This window comes from Juglans microcarpa x Juglans regia, chromosome 1S, assembly GCF_004785595.1.
Source record: "Juglans microcarpa x Juglans regia isolate MS1-56 chromosome 1S, Jm3101_v1.0, whole genome shotgun sequence".
NCBI classification, from domain to species: Eukaryota; Viridiplantae; Streptophyta; class Magnoliopsida; order Fagales; family Juglandaceae; genus Juglans; species Juglans microcarpa x Juglans regia.
Window position 1 is genome coordinate 23,079,278 of NC_054595.1, and position 22,796 is coordinate 23,102,073.

The 22,796-nt window shown below is 36.9% G+C and overlaps 2 protein-coding genes across 4 annotated transcripts; one reads left to right on the forward strand and one right to left on the reverse strand.

Moving 5' to 3' along the window:
• Positions 1-4,414: 4,414 nt before the first annotated feature.
• On the reverse strand, positions 4,415-6,662 carry LOC121245852 (pentatricopeptide repeat-containing protein At5g43790-like). Its single transcript, XM_041143741.1, is given in 2 exon segments — positions 4,415-5,073; positions 5,076-6,662. Coding segments are annotated over 2 exon segments (1,791 nt in total). The 5' UTR covers positions 6,541-6,662; the 3' UTR covers positions 4,415-4,747.
• Positions 6,663-12,886: 6,224 nt separating this feature from the next.
• LOC121245844 (protein argonaute 10-like) lies at positions 12,887-22,515 on the forward strand. Of its 3 annotated transcripts, none has more exons than XM_041143731.1 (22): positions 12,887-13,024; positions 14,535-15,183; positions 15,481-15,689; positions 16,034-16,183; positions 16,286-16,419; positions 16,506-16,615; positions 16,702-16,808; positions 17,024-17,162; positions 17,262-17,378; positions 17,945-18,052; positions 18,144-18,215; positions 18,371-18,493; positions 18,581-18,740; positions 18,860-18,981; positions 19,336-19,473; positions 19,570-19,712; positions 19,818-19,880; positions 20,311-20,374; positions 20,461-20,596; positions 20,713-20,786; positions 21,406-21,532; positions 21,997-22,515. In XM_041143731.1, the coding sequence occupies exons 2-22, from the start codon at positions 14,683-14,685 to the stop codon at positions 22,188-22,190; spliced, it is 2,991 nt and encodes a 996-aa protein (XP_040999665.1). In that variant the 5' UTR covers positions 12,887-13,024; positions 14,535-14,682; the 3' UTR covers positions 22,191-22,515. The 3 variants fall into 3 exon arrangements, with proteins under 3 accessions (XP_040999665.1, XP_040999666.1, XP_040999664.1); XM_041143732.1 differs by lacking the exon at positions 12,887-13,024 and adding an exon at positions 13,247-13,653; XM_041143730.1 differs by lacking the exon at positions 12,887-13,024 and adding an exon at positions 13,247-13,573.
• Positions 22,516-22,796: the final 281 nt, after the last annotated feature.

Consider the following 22,796-nt stretch of genomic DNA (forward strand, 5'->3'; position numbering starts at 1 on the left):
TTTGATTAGAACTTATTATATTATGACCATTGTTACAACTCCATTTGCTACAGTTTGTAGTTTCATTGAGACATATAACAATATATGTGTCATCCCAAAGCAGATTATGAGCCAAAAAGAAGTCAATTGCGTACTCTATTATAGAAAATGGTGCATCAGTTGAATAAAGATTGTGTGTATGATTCAAAACACAGGGCTTAACATTAATACAAATAGTACTATTAACATACGTTAGTTCGAACTCCTTCAAAATATATTTATAGTCCAAGACAGCAAAAAATTATTACAATTGATAACACCCAATAAATACATAATAATATCTGTGCATATCTATTCTCTACGAGCTGCTTTCCAATTTTCTCCTCTTGCTTGTAAAGGACATTCTCTCTCTCAACTAGTTTATCTTCCCTTTTTTGAACTCCATACTCGCGCAACAATAAATCGTCCTCCATTTTTTGAACTGCATTCTCTCTTGTGCGAATTTTCTCATCTATCAGTTGAAGTATATCTGCCCATATAAAGAATTGGCACATTGCTTCTCCCTGCATACAAATTGTCAATTCGAAAAATGTTAAATATGACAAATTAAAAAGCAATACAAAATTATGATAAAAAAAAATATGTTTTACCGTGTTATACTTTGGGCAGGCATAAAATTTTCTTCTACGATTTTTGTTAGTATGAGAGGTCTTTAATGGGGCTTTCAAGCCATACCAACAAGTTGGTGCTTCCATTTGCAACTCATCAACAACACATAATGATTGACTCGAGGCTATAGGTGATCTAATTGAAACATTGAGCATATTCAAATGCATCATCATCAAATCAGATTCCATCCATAAAGATTTGAAAAAAAACACATGTACATTTGATTCCATCCAAAAAGATTAGAAGACATAGCATTGATTGTAAAGGTAATGCTAAGGTCTAAAGCTTGATTCAAGTGCTAACCCAGGTAGGTGTATAGTTAAAGAAATTGAACTTACCATGTCAAACACATGATGTATTTGAACAACCACTAAATAATGGAAAAATCAACATTTCAATAACCCAATACTTGAATAACCACTGAATAATGGTAATCAAACACATGATGCCTCAAACCTTAAAATACCCATTCACTCATTCTTCTTTGTCAAATATGTCCATCTTCAAAAACAATATAGGGCAATGGAATCCATCTTAAAGAAATTTAAAAGAATGCACTTAGCAAGATTGTGATGACTGGGTTGGCTAGATGACATAAACAATATGGCCACCCCATTAGTTTTTGACACTATGCAGCTCAATTTCTAAGCTGTCTTTTTTGTTATATTTCTCCATTTTAAACTTGTTCTAAAGCTAATTTAGAATAGATACGTATCAAAGATAAAGAGTAACAAGTTTTTGTTACTCTTTTAGGCAAGTTGAAAAGTGTTAATGTAAAAATGAGTGTGTTGACGTATTCTTGTAAAAACTTTTTGTAAAATTGTGTTGTAACATGTGTTGAAGTGTGTCAAAGTGAAAAACGATGGCCAACTCAAATCAGAGAGTTCGCTCGACATGGCTTGACACTTTGATCGAGCAAAATTCAAATCAGAGAGTTCACTCGACATAGGTCGACACTTCGCACGAGTTACATTCAAGTCAAAGAGTTCGCTTCACATGGGTTGACACTTTGCTCGGGCTACATTCAAGTCAGAGAGTTCACTCGACATAGCTCGACACTTTGCTTGAGCTACAATCAAGTAGAGAGTTCGCTCGACTATGCTCAACACTTCACTCAAGCCAATGTTCTGAAAATCTAATTTTTCCTTAGGTTTGAGTGCCTCTCTCTTGGGAAGTATAAAAGGGAACATTTCATTCTTCCCTTGGTGTGAAAAATTAGAGCTAAAACATAACCTCATTTTCAAGAGCATTTGAGAGCATGAAAAGCTAGTTAGGAATGTCTGGTGTTAGTCACAGCACATAGGCCTGCATGCATCGAACTACACACTTTTAAAAAAAAACAACCCTGGAATAGAAAAGCATATAGAGTACCACATGGTATCATGTCCAAAATAGGCAAACTACATATTACTAAAAGCCAAGACTTGAGGAAAAAAAAAAAACACCCGTTATTGACATGAAACGAGTTTATTTGTTGAACTGCATTCTTCTTCATAAGCTAATATGTCCAAAGAAACAATAATAATTTGGGGAGAAAAAACACATGTTAACGCCCACATCCATATGTTACCCGTACCATTTCTTTCAACAACCATCGATGGCATTTCGCTCTTTACTTTTAAGATGTGGGGAAGCAGGTACTGAAATTAAAACCATAATATCTGTCTCTTTAGAGGATAAAATTCATTTTTTTGGCTGAGCTCCACAACTAACAATACATTTGCATGCAATTAGAAGATCATGCACTGTACATATTTTCTTCCAATAGTTGGCATCATTATGTATAGAATCAAATTACTAAAATCAAATTACTACTCGCATGGGCAAGACTCATGAACAGTGCAATTACTACTCGTCAACGTAGAGAAAATTCACACAGAATGAGATAGGGATTAGCTTACCGTTGTGGAGTGGAAGACGTGCACCAATGGGCACAACAATACAACACTCGAAGATGGGAGAGAGAAATGGCGTCGGGTTCTACGTTTAGGGTTTCTACGCTTCTAAGAGAAATACGAAGGAGAAGATGGAGGGGGTTCTATGTTTAGGCTTTTCTGCGTCTAAGATGGATTCGCAGATGGATGGGGAGAAGAAAGAGGGAGCGGGGAGGGCAGAGAGGTGGGAGATTCGAGTAGATGGATTTCTACACTTCTCAGAGAAATACAAAGGAGAAGATGGAGGGGGTTCTGTGTTTAGGGTTCTCTGCATTGAGATGGAGGGGGCAAAAATGTGTGGAGTTAGGGCAGAGAGGGGGGAGATTGCGTAGATGGAGGGATTTTGGGATGTGGGGGAGACGAGTTTCACAAATGGAGTTTCGCAGATGGAGGGGCTCGTGTGTTGAGTTACTTGACCATTTACTTAAACCGGATCTGCCACATCAACTGGTGTGTGGAGTTAGAGGTAGACCGGCTTTGGAGTAGATTTTCTCATCCGTATATGAGAAAATCTTCTCATAAGCCGATTCACTAATTCTACATCACACGCCTGGCAAATCGGGTTTATCAATTAAATATAAAAAGAAAAATTATAGACATAAACCTTACACTCTGCACACCCATTTAAAAACATGTCATTTTACCTTTTTATTCACGTAATGAAAATGATTCCGGACATATTTATAAGTAAAATAGGATAAAAAAATAAAATAACATATTTTTAAATGGGTATACATGGTGTGAGGCTTATGGGTAGCATCACTCAATAGAAAAACATAAAAATCGACTCTAGGTTCTTTGTGTTTTTGTGCATTTTGCTTGTAGAAAATTTGATGAAAAAAATAAAGTGAAAATGAAGCCAACCCAAAACTTGGAGAGAGAGAGAGAGAGAGGACTTGGTGAGAGAGAGCTTGAGAATAGAGAGAGTGAGATGGGGTTCGGTGAGAGTGAGGGGGATTAGTGAGAGAGAGAGTTTGAGGAGGGAGAGAGAGATGGATTCGATGAAAGGGATTGAGGAGAGAGATTAAAATCAGATTTCAAAGAGAGAGAGAAAGACGAGGATGGGTCCTAACATAATAAAAAGAAGAAAAAAGAAAAGAAAGGAAGTGCAGTGTACAGGTTGCTGAGTAGCATTGCTCGTCCGTATATATACACTTTTTTTGCGACACATATTATATGATGTGTCGATTATGACTGACTCGGTTGCATGCCGCATTCTCTATGACCAAACAAGTTGATTGATTGTTTTGCGATTATTATTGTTGTTATTGGTGAATGATCAAAGGTAGATGAGAGAATGACTTGAAAAAAAACGGTAGCTAGTGTTGTGAGGAGATATACGGGTGTCAACCCCAACATCTAGTGAATATGGTCAATCAAGGCTTCCTTTGGTTACTCAGATTAGATGAGATGAGATGAAATATTTTATTAAAAGTTAAATAAAATATTATTATAATATAATTTTTATTTTAAAATTTAAAAATATTGAATTGTTTATTTTATTTTGTGTGAAAATTTAAAAAAATTGTAATAATTATATGAGATGAATTAGTATTTCTTGCAATTAATGTAATATTCAAATGTATCATATCAAAACTTCAGTTGAGGAATCTCCAAGCTCTTATTTTTCAATAGTCTTAAGAATATAATAAATAATTAAATCTACATTTTCTTATAAGTTTAAATTTTTTAAACAAGTGGTGATTTCAAATAGTATCAGAGCAAAGGTCTTGAATTCGAACTCTGACTCTATACTATACCTAACTTAATTAAATATTTTACGTGTTGGACTCACTTATTGAGAGAAAGTCTGGCCCACACGTGAAATTGAGTGTTAAAAATATAATAAATAATTAAATTTACATCTTCTTATCAACTTAAACCTTTTTGGAACTACGAGTGATTTCACATTAGGCCCTTTAAAACGTCATTTCACCATAACCGTATCTTTTCATTTCTATTCTTTCCGAATCCAAGCAACTGATATGTCTGACCTTCACCCAATTACTTTCTCCATTCCCTTCCCAAATATAATCATCAAGTTTCTTTCGACTAGTTTGATTAATTTAGTAGGAAGAAGCCAGGCAAATGCTCCAACTAACAAGAAGACAAGCATGCATCGAATTTACATGTCCGAGTTAAATACGTCTTCTCAATGTAGACTGTCACCAATAGTCCAGACAAGAACAAGTTCCATCTTTGAAATGACGAAAACGATTCCGATCCCTTGCTATAATTTCTCTTTCATATATCACGGAAATAAACTTAGTAGTCACATGACAATCATGACAAACCCGAAGGTTTTTAATGATTCGGATGGGGGCACTCGATTCAGATGCCATGAGAGCAAAATCTATAGCTAGCCTCTCACTATGGCAAGAGAGAGCACCTTCCTTTTCTTCCTCTTCAATGGCAAACAGCACTTCCTTTGTTCTTGGCTTGTGACCGTATTCAGATAATCTTTTGTTCATCTCTTCTAGCTTTAAATGCCTTTTGTTTGTGGGTGTGTTTTGTCTCCCATTAGGAACTCATGCATGGCACCGCCAATCTCAACCAAGCTGCTTCCGGGCATTTTGTTAATCCCTTGATCTTTCATCAGCTTTCTAACTTTATTGACATCGTCCCATCTATCAATACTTGCATACATATTTGATAAAAGTACATAGTTCCCACTGGTTTCTGGTTCTAATTTTATCAAGTTTTTAAGTGCAACTTCCCCTATCTCCAGATTTCCATGAACCCTGGCTGCCCCAAGTAAAGACCTCCACAAAATGGCATTTGGTTTCATGGGCATGGTCTGGACCCTTTCCTCAGCCTCCTTTAGCCTCCCGGCTCGTCCTAGAAGGTCCACCAGGCAGCCATAATGCTCAAGCTTCGGCTTAATCCCATAAACCTCCTCCATAGACTCGAAAACCTTACAGCCCTCCTCTACCAAACCCGCATGTGAGCAAGCACACATGGTAACTACAAACGTAACATCATCAGGAACTATTCCCTCAATCTTCATTTTCTCATAAAGGCCAAGTGCCCGATGTCCATAACCATTAATTGCGAATCCACGAATTATGGCATTGTAACACAATGTGTCCCTTTCGTTCAATTGATCAAACAACTGGTGCGCTAAATCCAGACACCCACATCTTGAATACATGTCCATTAGTGCTGTTCCCACAAAGCGGTTCAGTTTAAGATTGTTCCTCAATGCGTAAGAGTGTGCCCATGTACCTTGACTAAGAGCACCCAAATTAGCACAAGCGCTAACTAAAGCAACAATGCTAACTTCATTAGGCCTAACTGAGGAACGTTGCATGTCTTTAAACAAATACAAAGCCTCCAAGGACAAACTACTATCGCAACCGTTACTGGCACTGCTAATACAGTCAGTACTCGTACTATGCGCATAAGCAGCTAAAATCGAGTTCCACGAAGCTAAATCCGGTTCCCTAATTTGATCGAACAAATACCTAGACACACCGACTCTGCCACACTTGGCATAGAAATTGAGCAACGAGGCTTGGACGAAGTGGTCATGTGTGGATCCAAGGAATTTTAAGACATGGGTGTGGAGGGCTCGACCGTGTTGGAACCATGGGTCAGACACAAAAGCCTTGAAGAGAGATGGAAAGGTGAAGCTATTGGGTTTGAGGGTCTGGTGAGAGAGAACTCGGTTGTAAAGTGAGCAGACAATGTGGGTGTGGTGTCCGCCATTGGTGACGAGCGAGGAAATGAGAGTGTTGAAGAGGAAGATTGTCGGGTTTGGAATTTGATTGAAGATCGAGAGTGCGTAGGCTATGGAAACGGCGGAGGAGAAGAGAAGGAGTCTGCTGAGAGGGTAAGTGTGGAGGGCGAGACCGGTTGTGAGCATATGGGCATGGACTTGCTTAACGGCGTGCAGGGTCTGGCATTTTTCTAAGAGTTGGAGGGTTGGGTGCTTGAAGTTTGGGTTTTGGGACATCATTTCATGGCATAACTGGATGCTGTAATTTGAGGGTTGCAATCGACAATGATTCTCATGGAAACGGTTTTTTAAGTTGGCAATATGGTCGACATCGTCCCATCTACAGCTTTCAGCAACGAACTTCCATTTAATTGTGGGTAAACTGGGCTGAGAGCCCCGCCTATTGAAATACTCCAACTTAACTGATTATGTTCATTGGGCCTACGAAGGTCGGGATTGATTTTACCTATTTAACTTGTTTTAGAATATATGAAGTGGCCTACATACTTAGAACTAGTTTGGATGGTGAGATGGGATAAGATGATATGAGTTGAATAAAATATTATTTTTTAATATTATTATTATTTTGAGATTTGAAAAAGTTAAATTATTTATTATATTCTGTGTGATAATTTGAAAAAGTTATAATGGCAAGATGAGATGAGGTTGTTAAGATATAAAATAAATAATAAAATCTACCGAACCCTTATTGTTTAATATTTAAATTTTGTCACGATATCAAATTCTTAATAAATATTGTACTGATGATCCGATGTAAAAACATGAGGGGATGTTGTTAATCAAAAGATCTAGGTCTAATTCTGGTTGGCATTATGCAATTTTTATTGACCATTGCAGAACTGCTGGATCAGTTAGTGTCCAGTGTTTCACAAACAAAGTGCTGGTGTCTGGTGATTATTGTCCTACGTATCGATTCTTGCAATTTTGAAGCATGCACTTTTTCAGAGAACTCAAAAAAAAGGAAGATATCAACTTGAAGGTACAACAGAAAAAGGGCAAAACTGCTCATAAAAACTAACTTATACTCATAATTAGAGACAACTAATTATTGTACTTTTTTCGCAGAAAACTGCGTAACAAAAACAAGGCTCAAAGATACTAATGGTGAAGCTGTGAAGGAACTCAAGCATAGTACTTTATATTTCATCTTCATAATGCCCTGCTGCCACCTGTCCCCATCGAACATGTAGATGGATTTTTCACTATTCAGATCCGTCCAATATCCTTACCAAAACACAAATATACGAAACAATCCAATAACTCCCAACAGATCTAACCAAAAAAATTACCCAAAATCCTTCAAGACCCAGAGCATAATAGAGTGAACTGCCAGCAGGAAATTTGCCACCAAAAGCAGAGGAAATAATTTCTGTGAAAGGACAATGGTTAGCACACAAATGAAAGATGGCAGTCAAAGAAAAAGCAAAAGGATAAATGTGGTCACGGTCTTCATGTGCACGTACATCATCTAGCACAATGCTGGAAATTGGTCCCCAACACCCACCACCAAAAACCTTTTGTCATCTCCGATAATAAAGTCATGAAAAGAGAATAGCTTTCAAGTTTAATGCATTTTTCACGAAAATGATTTTACAGATCTTTCTTTCCCCCGCCCACCTCCATCATTGAACCTCAAAACCAAAGTTATAGGCTTCGATTCTTTGAAAGAATATTACCCAGATTTCGCTTTTAAAATTTTCTCGATGTTTTGAACGCGAAACTTGGTCAAAAAGCATATTGCAAATGCTCCCTTGTTTGCGTCTGTTTGAAGGTACATGCACACTTGAACCGGTTTAACCAGCCAGTCTAAATGTACGGCTTGGGGTGGGGGAGTGTGGGGGATTTACATGGGGCCCCCAGAGACAAGTTGATTAGCCCATGAACTTTGGATCTTTCGTGGGGCCCAAATTAGACATCTAAAAGACAAAAAGTCCTTTTTTTTTTTTTTTTTTTTTTCCTTAAAGTTTTTAGGTTTTTGAAAATGCCAAATGTGTTGGGACGGAAATGCCCTTGATGCTTTTTTGACAGAAAAAGTTAAGGGTTGGTGGGACGATGATCAAAGGAGATGTGAAAGTACTTGTGTATGTTTTTTTGAGTTCTGACCGCTTTGCTTTTGGGGATACTGATGAAAGTTTTTTTTGGGGTGCCTTTTGATGACCACATACACATATACATATACATACATATTTTTTTATTATAGAATATATTGTGCATGTATTCGCTCAATGCCGAAAAGCAAAAGATATTTGAAAAGACTATAATGACATGCACATCGAAAAATCAAGATGACAACAAATTCAATTGTCCAAGGAAAAGACATGCAACTAATTCAATCAAAACATAACTACAATCTGTAGTGTCTAGATGCCATGCCTTGTTTCCAACCTTATCTTCAACTCTGTTTAAAGTCTTAAATTCCCTTCAAGATTTTCAGATATATTTACTTCTTTTAGGTGGAATTGCTATGATGCATTGTAAATTAAATGGTCATCATGATTCATGATGTTAATGTAGTAGTAACTGCAGAGACCACTTGAAATCAATGCTGTTCTGATTCAGCCTGCTCATAAGTTTGTGGGTAATGATCAAAACCTTTTTGGGTTCTGCTGGTGTGGACCGAAGCAGCAAATCAATAGCATTTAGATCGGTCTGACTTGATTTTCTTTTTCAATTTGGTAAGGATGCTTCAATCATGCGTATTTCAAAGGATCCTAAGATTATTGGTAATCACTTATGCATCTTCACATTCATTTTTATATTTGTATAATATCTCTTCAAATTGGTCTACATTAGATTATGTGTCTTTAAAATTTTACATATCGATGAACAGTATTTCTTCAAATTTGGAGAAACATTGTTCACTCTCTAAATATTATTTTACTGTTTTTTTCTCTCCCCTACCATTTGATCTCTCTCTCAACAGCAATGCAAACAAAGAAATTAAAAAAGATCGAACGGGATTGATAATTGCTTATTAGAAGCATATCAAGAAAAAAAAATTAGGAAAAAAAATATTTCATTATTATTTGATTCAAAAATGCATAATCAAATATGAAAATTTTTCTTGATATGCAAAATCAATCTTCATATTTTGCATATACATATAGAGAAATCAATGCTAGTGATCTATGCAATAATCTCCCAATAATTTTTTTTTTTTTTTTTTGGGTTGGGTTCCACGTGGCCTTCAAGGAGTGGGGGCACACGTGGCACCTCCTGAGTACATGCACCTGATCAAGAGTTGCAAATATTAAACCTTTGTTTGTTTGTTTGTTTATGGGGGTACCTTAAGGTTATACAGTGTCAAATGTGTCATAGACATTTCCAGCCAAAGGAGGGATTTATGTTTGTGGCAGCACGGCACATCACCGCAGACTTCTAACTGTTGAGAGGAAAATTGACACCAACAAACGCCATACACACCTCTGTCTTTGGTACTTTGGCAGTTTTCCAATTCAATCTCTATCTCTCCTTTTCTAAGTATAAATTCAAATTATATTGACTAAAAGATATAAGGTAAACTTGATCATCCCAAAGCCATCGGGAAGAAAATGTACGTAGTACTGTTAAAGAAGCACGTGCTTATTACATGTTCAAAGTATATGCTACTATTAAATAGATTAGATTAAAGATGTCTTTGATCAATTTGACCATGCATGTGGCACAAATCGGATAATGATGAAAGAAGTATTACAGTCATAAAAAAATTTTATAAAAATAAATTTAAAAATTGACATAATTTTATATAATACGTTAAATTTATTTTATAATAAATATAATTTTATAATATAATATACCACGTCAAATCAAGTCACTTTCTAAATTTAGATTTTTTGAATCACTAAAGCATTTATGTGATGATACATTGTTTGGCCATGGATGTAAGCGACAAATAAAACTGTATATAATTTTTTTAACGTTTTTATTTTGTTCCTTTGTCCTGATGAAAAGAGTGGCGAACACTTCGAAAACAAAACGAAAGATAGGGATTGGTTATTGGTTGATTATGGAAGTGGTGGCTAGCAACTCGTATAATAAAACAGATGCTAAAAGCCATCTCCAGTTATTATATTCCAATATTTATAGCCATTATATACAGTGGCCAGTTTCATTGCAGGCATGTCGATCGTGTCATGGTGTCCCTTAATTAACATTTGGACAAACACTTTCATTTAATTATTAGCAATGTAAGTTACTCCATAATTAGCAACGAAACAAACATTAATTAATGGCTCCAAAACTGTATATTTATATACATAATTTGAAAAAAAAAAATATACAATGGGTGGAACTATTGCATGCAGCTAGGCGTGCATTGCCCAACATGACCATAAAAAAAAAACCAAATAATTAATAAATATGAGATGATCTCGACAGGGTCGGGTCGAGATCATAGGTTATATTTTTATTATAGATAGGTAGAATTTTATAAGCTAAGTTTTTTTTTTAATTGCTTTAACCATACCATATGAGTATGAGTAATGACTAATACCAGTACTTCTATTAATTATCTTGACATGATCTTGTAAGTTGTGTCATAGCTTGATCCCAATGACACTTATAAACCGATGTATGGGAGATAACAATTCAATTGAAAGATAACTAATTTAGGAAAAAGCAGAAAGCTTGTGCTCAGATAAAAGGAGAGATCAAGTAATCTACAAACTTTATAATTGTTTAGGGGATAAATTAACCTAAAAAAAGGAATGATTATTTTAGTAGTTCAAATGATGGGAAAAGTTTGTAGCTTTTTTTTCTTTCCTTTGCTTTAAAGCATAAATTAAACTCAATAACAATGGCGCTCACGTGATGGGAATAAGCACACAGGTCCGCATGTGTGCGTGTGTTCCATAATTCATTCATTCCCATGCACCCACAAAGGTTCGTATATAGGGCCTGTGTTATAAATATAATTGTCTAGACAAAACCATCTCTCTCTCTCTCTCTCTCTCTCTCTCTCTATATATATATATATATATAAACATAATGTCGCCAAAAAAGTACCCAACATTGAAATGGGTGGAATCATAAGCAGCAATTGAGCAGTATGAAATGTGAAAATGTTAGGACGTGTTTAAATTTGTGGAGATTGGACCCCACGACACCCACTATTCTCACTTGGGAAACTCCCCCAACACCACTACTCTCAAATATGCCTTTTGCTTGTCCACAACCAAAACATACTTAACATATATCCCTTATTTTTTTTTTTTTCAGAAACATCAGTCACTGTTTACAATCTTATATCTCACATCTTATGAAAAATACTTTTACATTTTCTAAAAAATATTTTTACATCCCATAAAAAAGTTATAAATATGAAATATGTAATGTAAATAGTTACTGATTTGTAGCAAAATTCTTATTTATTTACTTTTTTAACTTGAACCCAAAACAAAACAAAACAAATCTCGCCCATCTATAACTTGTCCCTTGCATATTACGTCTCTTTTATTTTCTCATGATAAAAATAGGAAAAATCCAAACCAAATTTATGCAGTTATGTCACAACAAAAACAACCCCATGCCCCCACAAAACAAAACCCATTTCTCAAAATTAACTATTTATTTATTTGGGTTCTCTCTTTTAGTTGGAGTAATGATTTGATGCATTAATTGTCTCGTGGAAATTTTGCCTGCCTTCAAAACCGTCCAACAAATAGATACATCCTTATTTATGTTGTCCTTTGGACCATATTTCTCACATCACAAGATTTCCTGTTGATTCTAATCCATTCCTCTTTGCCCTGCAATTCATAGCCTTTGAACTCAAGGTGGTCCTGTAGTAGTACTCTCTCATCTTCAATGAGCTCGAACGGGTGGATTGTGTTTAGCCAATTGCTGTTAAAGATTGATCCAACGGTGAATCATTGTGGTAACGTTGTAGCTATGGTAGGCGTTGGAATACCTAAGCATCTCAGGCATAGGGGTCAACAAGTAATAATTCCGAAGGCACTCCACCATTGACAACCATCCAAGTTATAATGAGTGGGATCTCATAAATTGCAATTGATTTCCAACCATTTTGCTCGAAGTCTAGGATGCCATCATAGACAATCACTACCTCCTCAGGCCTCATTTCTTTTGCCTTTTTCTCCTATAGTTAATCTCATGATACCATGGTACTCTCCAACAACATACCCAATCATGCATCCTCCTAAATCATTTCCAACCGCTAGATCCTTAAGCTTGTATTGGTCGAGATTGAAATTCTCTATATTTTTTTTACTTAGCCACTTAATTAAAAAATAATGACTGAATTTCAAAAAATGTCACAAATTTTTTGCGAAAATATCTTTATCCTAAGATATGTTATCCAATTATTTGTCAAAAAAAAAAAAAAAAAAAGAGTCTAAAAAATGTAGATTGTATGAAATAGTTGATATGAGGGTCCAGCTTGTAGAAGAGCTTAATACGGTGGACCTTAGTGTAGTGGATCAAGTCAAAGGGTCCAAAAGCAGATAAAGAAACACAAGGAAAGTGGACCCCAAGTCTTATCCACCCATTGAATCGACCGTTTAACGAAGCAGTGCATCGGAGGGGAAACGAAAGAGAGGAAAAAAATAAAATAAAAAAAAAAGGAAAAAGAGAGTGTTTCAGCTATTACACTATACACTACTGCATAGGGACTAGAGAGAGGGAGGAAATGGACAAGTCTGCAAAAGAGGGAGAGTACTGCAAGTTCGAATTATTCTTCTTCTGTGTATGATTGCTTTTACAATCCTCAGTAACTCTATTGGACTCGTATTTCACCACTTTCCTCTCTCCATCCTTTCTCCCCTCTTTATTCTCTCTATATATATTTTGTTTTTTTATACATATAATATATGGTAATGGTACGTCCCCGAGGCTGCGCGACCAGTCCAGAACCGGAACAAACAGAGAGAAGAAGGGTGGGGGGAGGTGATTTTAAAAACATGGGGTGGGGGAAGGGGGCAGGGTCCTCACAAGCCTTTTACACGTGATAAAGAAAACAACCAAAAGCACTTGCATGCGTGTATAAAGATTCATTTATCATCATCACCTCTCTCTTTCTCTCTCTATCTCTGGTATCCGAATCCTCCACCAAAACCCATCTTTTATATGTAGTAAGCTTTTGGTTCCCCTTTTTAATCTCTGCTCACGTTCTTTGCCACCCATCCTTTTAAAGCCTCCCTTCTTCTTCTTTGTTATGATTTGATTCAAGTGCAGAGCGATTGTTTTAGTATTCCATCACTCCCATAGTCTCTGAGTGTGGTGTGTTGGTTAGTTGGTGAGTCTTCAATCTTTTGGCTTCTTTTGACTTGGTTATATTTAATGGGGGCTGCACTTCCTCGTCGGAATTAGTTTTGGGTATCCTACAGAGTGATTTTTTTTTTCAAGTTCCTACAGATAGTGATTACGCTTCCCTTTTCAATGTTTATTCCTTCTCTTTGGATTTGTTCTTAATTTTTGTTTTCTTCTCGGTGTTTTTATTCTCCTCCTACAGCAATCACCTGGTTTTAAAATCTGTAAAATATATATATACACATATTCTTTTGTCATGTTTTATCCGTTTGGGTTTATTCATCTTCTATATGATTATCGGTTTCAGGTAGGGGAGATGCCTAAGGGAATGGTTTTGACTTCTGGATATTTCCGTTTCTTGGGGTTCTAATTGTTTGTCTAATTATATTTATTCATTCCATGCTCTCTGTCTGCCAGTTCATTGTGTTGCTAATAGAAGAATCTGAAGAAGATTTGTCTTCGGTTTTGCATATATGCTTTTCGAGTTTACAACTGATTTTTGGGCTGCAAGTTTTATTTGGGGTTTCGTGTTTTATGTTTCTTCTCTTATTGATGGGCTTCTGAGTTTTTGAGTCGAGAATAAGAAATTATATTAAAATAACCATCTTTTTTGGTTGTGTTTGAGCTATCTTTGTCTTCTCGACCCAATGGCTCTTTAATTACTAGTCAGAAGAAACTGTTACTATTTGTTTCTTGGTTGGCTCTCTCATTTCCATCTATTTTTAAGGGGTCAAGCTGCTTCCTGAAACATATGTGAATGGACCGGCTTTTCTACTTATCAAAGGAAATAGTAATGCTTGTAATGTTCATCGAAAGATGGAACTTTTGCACATACTTTTTTTACTTTGAGTACAAAACCATGATGCATTTCCCATCATTATTTCCATTTGTTTACTATCTTTTGTTATGTCGCTGACCTGCATTTCCCCGTTTATTTTTTTCCCCAGCTGAAATAGTCTCAAGTCTGTGAGAGAAATAGGAAAGAATAAAAAGAAGGCAGTGCGTTTGCGTGCCATTTGGTGAAGCTCCTCTCTTTTCGACGAGTAATTGTGCTTTTGCGTATCAGTTTCAGTCCGCAAAATTAGCGAATCCAACATGCCTGTAAGGCAGATGAAAGAGAGCTCAGAGCAACACCTTGTGATCAAAACCCACTTGCAGAACTCCATGAACCAAATGCAGAAGGCACCCACCAACAAAACTGCCCAAAATGGTAAAGGTCCACCACCCCAAGAGCCCCATAACACAAAACCTCACAACCAAACTTCACCACCATCAAAAAACAAAGGAAGAAGAAGGGGTAGAGGTGGCCGAAAGTTTGATCAAGGCGATGTTTGTATGCGTCCGAGTTCCCGGCACTGCACCGTGGCGAATACGCCCGTCTCTGCGAATACGGCCGGAGCCCTTTTAGCGAGTACTCTAGATGGATCGGTTGAAAACGGTGGCAACTTGTGTGGAATGGATATGAGTTTTCCTACTACGAGCAAGGCTTCGAGTTTTGCCCGGAGGCCTGGTTTTGGGCAAGTTGGGACAAAGTGTATTGTAAAGGCCAACCATTTCTTTGCGGAGTTACCGGAGAAGGACCTGAACCAGTATGATGTAAGCTGTTTACTTTAATGGGGCTAATATTAAACTTAGCTGTTAATATGATGCTGCGGATAATTGAATTGCATTTTGCTTTGTGTCATAGCACTTGGGTCCCTTGAATCTGACATCCAGTAAGTTTATGGTGTGGTTTATTCATATGTTTGTTTTTACATTGCAGAGGAAATCGATCAGGTTTCTGTTATTCGTCTGTCCTTTTCTTTTATAGCCATTTATGAGTTTTAAATTGGGCCATCAATTTTGTTCTTATTGTTTGTTTGCCTTTTCACCATCTGTGTACTGATTCGGCAGGTGACCATAACTCCTGAAGTGTCATCAAGAACCGTGAACAGAGCCATCATGGAAGAACTGGTAAGATTGTACAGAGAATCTGATTTAGGAACGAGACTACCTGCTTATGATGGCAGAAAGAGTTTGTACACAGCTGGGGAGCTGCCCTTTGCTTGGAAAGAGTTCAAAATTAAGCTAGTAGATGAGGAAGATGGAATCAATGGTCCCAAGTAAGAATTTATTGCCTGTGCCATCCTGTTCCCATTTTAACCTCTCTCTCTCTCTCTGATTTAGTCCACACCCCCCCCCCCCCCGGCGTGCCCTCTGGGTTATGCTCTTCTCTCTTTTCTTTGCACCATCTGGGTCGTCCTCGTTTCTTAGTTGAAGTTTCTCGTTCTGAATATTTATGAATTAAACAAAACAAAAAAACAAAAAAAAAAAATTAAAATAACAAAAATCTTTATAATTTAGATTATGACTTTTGCTTTATGATGGACTTTGCTGTGGATTTTTCTTTTTTTCGTTTTTGTTATATACCTATGAAAGTAACAATTGGTCTATATAAAATTTCCAGACGGGAAAGAGAATATAAAGTGGTGATTAAGTTTGTCGCGAGGGCAAACATGCATCATTTGGGTCAGTTTCTAGCTGGCAAGCGTGCAGATGCTCCACAGGAAGCTCTTCAAATTCTTGACATTGTATTAAGGGAGCTTTCAACAAAGAGGTATAATTTCTCAATGCGTGTTATCTCGCCAAATTATATATGTGACAGATGACCCTTGCACAATTGGTTCTTGTAACCTTACAAAGCCTACGTTTTGTAAAGGTATTGCCCAATAGGGAGATCCTTCTTTTCTCCAGATATTAGAATGCCACAACGGCTCGGTGATGGCTTGGAATCATGGTGTGGTTTTTACCAGAGTATAAGGCCTACCCAGATGGGCCTGTCCTTAAACATTGGTAATTCTATGAATTTTCTAATGGACAGTGCTTGAGATTTTTTCAAACAGTCTCCCTGTTATTTACTCAATTATCACATTTGACAGATATGGCTTCAGCTGCATTTATTGAGCCTCTCCCAGTAATAGACTTTGTTGCCCAGCTTCTTGGCAAAGATGTTTTGTCAAGACCATTGTCTGATTCTGACCGTGTAAAGGTACTTTTCTCTGCATTAGTGATGCGGTGGGGTTTTGTTTTCTAGATATTTTATTTAATCTAGAATACAATTGGAATGTTTACCAGATCAAGAGAGCCCTAAGAGGAGTGAAAGTTGAAGTAACACACAGAGGCAATGTACGGAGGAAGTATCGTGTTTCTGGATTGACGTCTCAACCTACAAGAGAACTAGTGTAGGTTTTAAATTATTTGTCTGTATTTGCCCTTCAAAGTCTATAGAATTGGAAGTTGGTGAGAGTTCTTGCATCATGAAAAATGGAAGCTGACTATAAATAGAGTTTAGCCGTATTTCCCATACCAGAAAAGAAAAACTCGTTCTTGTCAATTCCCTCTTTAAATCCTTCATAAATGTGTTCATATTTTGGTTAATTGAGGTATATTTGTTCAGGTTTCCTGTTGATGACAACTCAACCATGAAGTCAGTTGTTGAATACTTCCAAGAGATGTATGGCTTTACCATTCAACACACACACCTTCCTTGTCTTCAAGTAGGAAACCAAAAGAAGGCCAACTATTTGCCTATGGAGGTAGGGAGTATCTGTTAATAAAGTTCTCTCTTTCTCCAAGTTGATTTTATTTCAGATTTTGTCCACAATTCCTTCACGATTATGCTTTTGATGATGCAGGCCTGCAAAATTGTTGAGGGGCAACGATACACAAAAAGGCTCAATGAGAGGCAAATTACTGCTCTCCTAAAAGTTACTTGCCAAAGACCTAGAGATCGAGAATATGATATTTTGCAGGTAGTTTTGACGTTCTAATATTGTATATTCGTCAAATTACTCAATCGAGCCATTTTGCAACTTTTAGAAGATGGGATTTGTGGACTTGTCTTGATACATAGATGCCTTTCCTTCACTTGGTTATGAGATCCTGGAAAAGGAAGATACATTGGAATCTTTGAGACCCTTCATTCCACCCTTAACTAATTGTAAAAGCTTGAAAACCTTAACATACCCTGTTGTCCTACATTTTATATATGTATGGGGTTCTTGAGAATGTGTCAAATCATCTGATAGACAAGTTAAACAACTTCTACTGTCTGCTGGAAGGCCGTATCCAATTGTACCTTTTTTTTTTTTATTCTTTTCATGCTAAGAGAACTAAAATAAATGACTAGTTGGAATATCAACATAATAGCACGAGACCTATGACTAAGCCTCAAACTGAGTTGCATGCATTTTTAACAAGAGGACATTGTGACCATGCAAGCCATGTAAATTGGAATTATGGTGTTATATGACCTGTCTGGTGTTGTTGGGTTCTGATTTAGTTCATACGGATAACTATCATTCTTGGTCTGAAACAGACAGTTCAACAAAATGCCTATGATCAAGACCCTTATGCAAAGGAGTTTGGCATCAAAATCAGTGAAAAGCTAGCTTCTGTTGAGGCACGAATTCTTCCTGCTCCTTGGGTAATGTGCTTCTACTATTACGACTATTATGTTTAGAAAAAGACATTTGGTATTATATTACCGCTCACTATCATGGCACCCTTAACTGCAGCTGAAGTATCATGAAGCTGGAAAGGAAAAAGACTGTTTGCCACAAGTTGGTCAGTGGAACATGATGAACAAGGTATCATTGTTGTGACATTTTCCAACAAGGGCAGATGCCTTTGGTATCCCCTCCAGTCAAGAATCTCATGGATTTTCATGGATATTACATTACCCCTAATTCCGTTATTGATTTTACTGCTCATCTCTTGGTTATCTGTTCCTCACATAATGCAGAAAATGATCAATGGGATGACTGTAAGCCGGTGGGCATGTATAAATTTCTCACGGAGTGTGCAGGAGAGTGTTGCTCGTGGGTTTTGTAATGAACTTGCCCAAATGTGTCAAGTGTCTGGCATGGTAACCCTTTTATCTGTTTCATTTTGCATGTTTCAAGATTAGACAGTTTCTTCGAAGAAGACCTTTAGTTTTTTTCCTATTTTCTAGGAATTTAATCCGGAGCCCGTCATTTCAATCTACAATGCGAGGCCTGAACAAGTGGAGAAAGCCTTGAAGCATGTCTATCATGCAGCCATGAACAAGACGAAAGGAAAAGAACTAGAGCTGCTGTTAGCTATTTTGCCAGACAACAATGGGTCTTTATATGGTATGTCTTGCGTTGAAATTTTGGCTGTTATGTCCATGAAACTGGGATGTGCTTCATCTGCTTGAATTGAAAGTAAAACTTAAATTTGATGTGGTTGTTCTATATGATTATTTTTTCAGGCGATCTCAAACGAATATGTGAAACTGATCTTGGTTTGATATCGCAATGCTGTCTCACAAAGCATGTTTTCAAGATCAGCAAGCAGTACTTGGCAAATGTGTCTCTGAAGATCAATGTTAAGGTTTGATTAATCCTCATTTTATATGAAATTACTCCCAATTTTCGTTTTACTTGCATTCATCATCAAACGGCGAAATTCTCAATATTTGAATATGTATCAGGCCACTAATTTCTGGCTCTTATGGCATTGATAACTTGATTTTTAAAGCACCCTTGATTAAGTCATTAGTTTGAGAATGGTAATGCATGCCTCGTTTTATATATAACTGAAATATTCTGGAAGTATAAACCACGGCAGCAATTGGTATCAGCATGCCCACTCTTACGTTTATCTGAATAATTCTCCACTTTCTAGCAAACTCATGGTTCCTGATACCTGAATCCTGATTTTTTTTTTCTTATTGTTGGTGTGCAGATGGGTGGTAGAAACACTGTTCTTCTAGATGCTATCAGCTGCCGAATTCCATTAGTGAGTGACATACCAACAATAATATTCGGAGCTGATGTGACGCACCCAGAGAATGGAGAAGACTCCAGTCCCTCAATAGCTGCTGTATGATTTCCTTAATTATATATATTTTGTCCTAACTACTTTCCAATTAAAGGATTATTCTGGCTTTGGTAGCTTATAGAGTTGGTCCAACTGTAGGTAGTAGCTTCCCAGGACTGGCCTGAAGTGACAAAATATGCTGGATTAGTTTGTGCTCAAGCTCACAGGCAGGAACTCATACAGGACTTGTACAAAACGTGGCATGATCCTGTTCGTGGTGCAGTTAATGGTGGAATGATCCGGTATGAGACTTCACTTTTAAGCTGGACTGGTTTAATCTTTGTTGCTTCTTTGTTGTCCATTTTTTAGGTCAGCATTTCATGTCTGTATTTATCCACTTCTTGCAGGGATCTCCTTGTTTCTTTTAGGAAGGCAACTGGGCAGAAGCCGCTAAGGATTATATTTTACAGGTCAACATTCTTCTAGTCTCTAATGCAGGTTTTCAGAACTACTTTTTTTCAAAACATGTTCTCTTTCTAATGTTGCATGAGCCTTTATGAAATTGCACTACTAGCTTCATTGATGTGTAAAAATGCAGGAAGCCATATGCAAGAGAAGTGGGCCTTCTCTTTTGTCCCCAAAAAAAAATATATACACTAACACATATCCACTTGTAACTTTGACGAGTGGTGAGCATCAATGGAATGTTTATGTTAAGTTATATCTCTAAAGGGATTATGCTTTTCAATGATTTTGCCATGCTCTGATCCAACTTTACATGATGTGCATACAGTGGAATGTGTGTAGAGAATTACATGCATTAATCGTGTTTTGTAAATACATTGCAAAGTTCATTGTATACTTACAGTTTCTATCATGATCAACAACCAATGTGAACAGGGATGGGGTAAGTGAAGGGCAGTTTTATCAAGTTCTGCTTTATGAGTTAGATGCGATCCGGAAGGTGAGAATTGATTTATTTATCTTTTTTGCTATGTTAAATAATTTAGAATAAACACAAAGTCACACGGTTTCACAATCACTGCACAGGCCTGTGCTTCACTTGAACCGAACTATCAACCACCAGTGACTTTCATCGTGGTGCAAAAACGACATCACACTCGATTGTTTGCTAACAACCATAGGGACAGAAGCAGCACAGACAAGAGTGGGAACGTTTTGCCTGGTGAGGTTTAAATTTCATAAAAAAAAAAAAAAAAAAATCACCTGTTTTCCTTTGCATTCTTATGCACACATGCAAAAAATCATAGGTTTTATAACGACTTCATTCTGTTTTCTCAGGCACTGTGGTTGATTCCAAAATTTGTCATCCAACAGAATTTGATTTTTATCTCTGCAGCCATGCTGGTATTCAGGTAAAACATTATTATTTGATTGGAGATGACTTACAATTCCAACTTATCAAAAAAGATGACTTACAATTCCAAATGTTACTTAGGAATCCGTACTCTCTTAAAAGAAATGTTACTTAGGAACTAGAGAAGTGATAAACAGTGATGTATGCAAACATCATAAGAGGAATCTTATCAAACCTTATATTGGGGTGGTGGAGGAAATACCATTACACACGTCGAAGGAAAAAGAAATTTACAAGCATAAAAGAAAAGGAATAGCATGATTGGGCACCATCCTATTCTTTGTTCTCTGTTGGGCTGTCACATTTAGTTAGGAAGTTTTGGGAGCCGTTACTTTCCATTTTAAGGACTTGGATGAGGTCATTTACTTATTAAAAAAATAAATCATACTGGTATATTATGGTCTCTACCGTAAAATTAATCTGTAAATGCTGAAACACAAAGGCAACATGTATGATGGAAGATTCTTGTTATTTAGTTTCTTTTTTTTATAGGTAATCTTGTTATTTAGTTAATAGTGAGTAGCTGACAACTGCACCCAGTTGATTCTTTGTAAATTCTGTAGCTTCAGTACATGTAAACTGAAATTTTGACCAACAATTTCTATATCATATAATAGGGGACAAGTCGGCCAGCTCACTACCATATTCTATGGGATGAGAACAATTTTACCGCAGATGGAATCCAGACATTGACAAACAATCTCTGTTATACATATGCAAGATGCACACGCTCTGTCTCTGTTGGTACGCAATGTTGTTCTTTTCACTGTTGTCAACGTATGATGAATTCACTATCAAACCTAATCCCTTCCCCTTCTCTCTCTTGGATAATTTTGAAGATTAGCTCAGCACTTAAGGCAGTAGGCATGAAAAAACTTGTGTATGCTATAAATGCATTGCTGATATCATTTCTAATCACTCCATTGGAAGGATTTGAGATGACTTCCTTCACATAAATCTTACCACGGAAAGAAAAGAAGTACCTCTTAAGATCAGTATACATACAAGTAGCAGCCTATAATGTTAGCTTTACTTGTAAAAAAAAAAAAATTGTTAGCTTACATGACACCATTGTGGTGGGAGAAGAACACGGAAAAAACTAGAGCCTTGCTATCAATTTGTTCATTTTGTCCTCCTAACGAAAGGAGTCCCAGCCAATTGTAATACAATGTTTAATTGAAGTGGCTGAATTTGTTGTTCCTTTGTAGTTCCTCCGGCTTATTATGCACATTTAGCTGCTTTTCGTGCCCGATTCTACATGGAGCCAGAGATGCAGGAGAATGGCTCAACAGGTGGTGGTACCTGTCATGGTACCAAGAGTACACGAGCAGCTGGAGAGTCTGGTGTCCGGCCATTGCCGGCCTTAAAGGAGAATGTGAAAAGAGTAATGTTTTACTGTTAAGAGACCACAGAGAGGGTTATAACATAAACACCAAATCGGTCGCGAATCACCATTTCCTTCACCGCTACATATTCTTTGTACATGTATGATGATCCAGGCGTGTGGTTTCAAGTTCTTCCGGGATTCAGATAAGTAATTTTACCAGTAGAGCTTTAGTTTATGGTTCATACTTGGTACTAACTAGCAAAGAACATGGAAAGCACACCCATCATAGATAGCAGGTTTTGATTAAGCTAGAAATTGTCCACCGATGATGTGAAGAAAGTTAAACTAGGTCTTGTACAAATTTTTAAGTATCAATCTATATGTAGCAAAAATTTCCCCAGTACTTGCTTACAATTTTTTGATCGAATTTGGCATATACCATGGCAATGATGTTCGAAGTAAATAAAAGGATGTAAATAGTAACTCAAGGTAGTGAAAACGATCGTTTCGGAACTCGAGAGCCGGATACTTTTTTGGGGGGGGGGGGGGGGGGGGGGGGGGTCTGAATTCCTGAACCCCAAATGGGTTACAATGGTTACGTCATGGCACATATAATAGAGAAATGATAGTTGAGTATACTTATAATCATTTTAAAAAAAGTGAATAAATATTTACATAAAA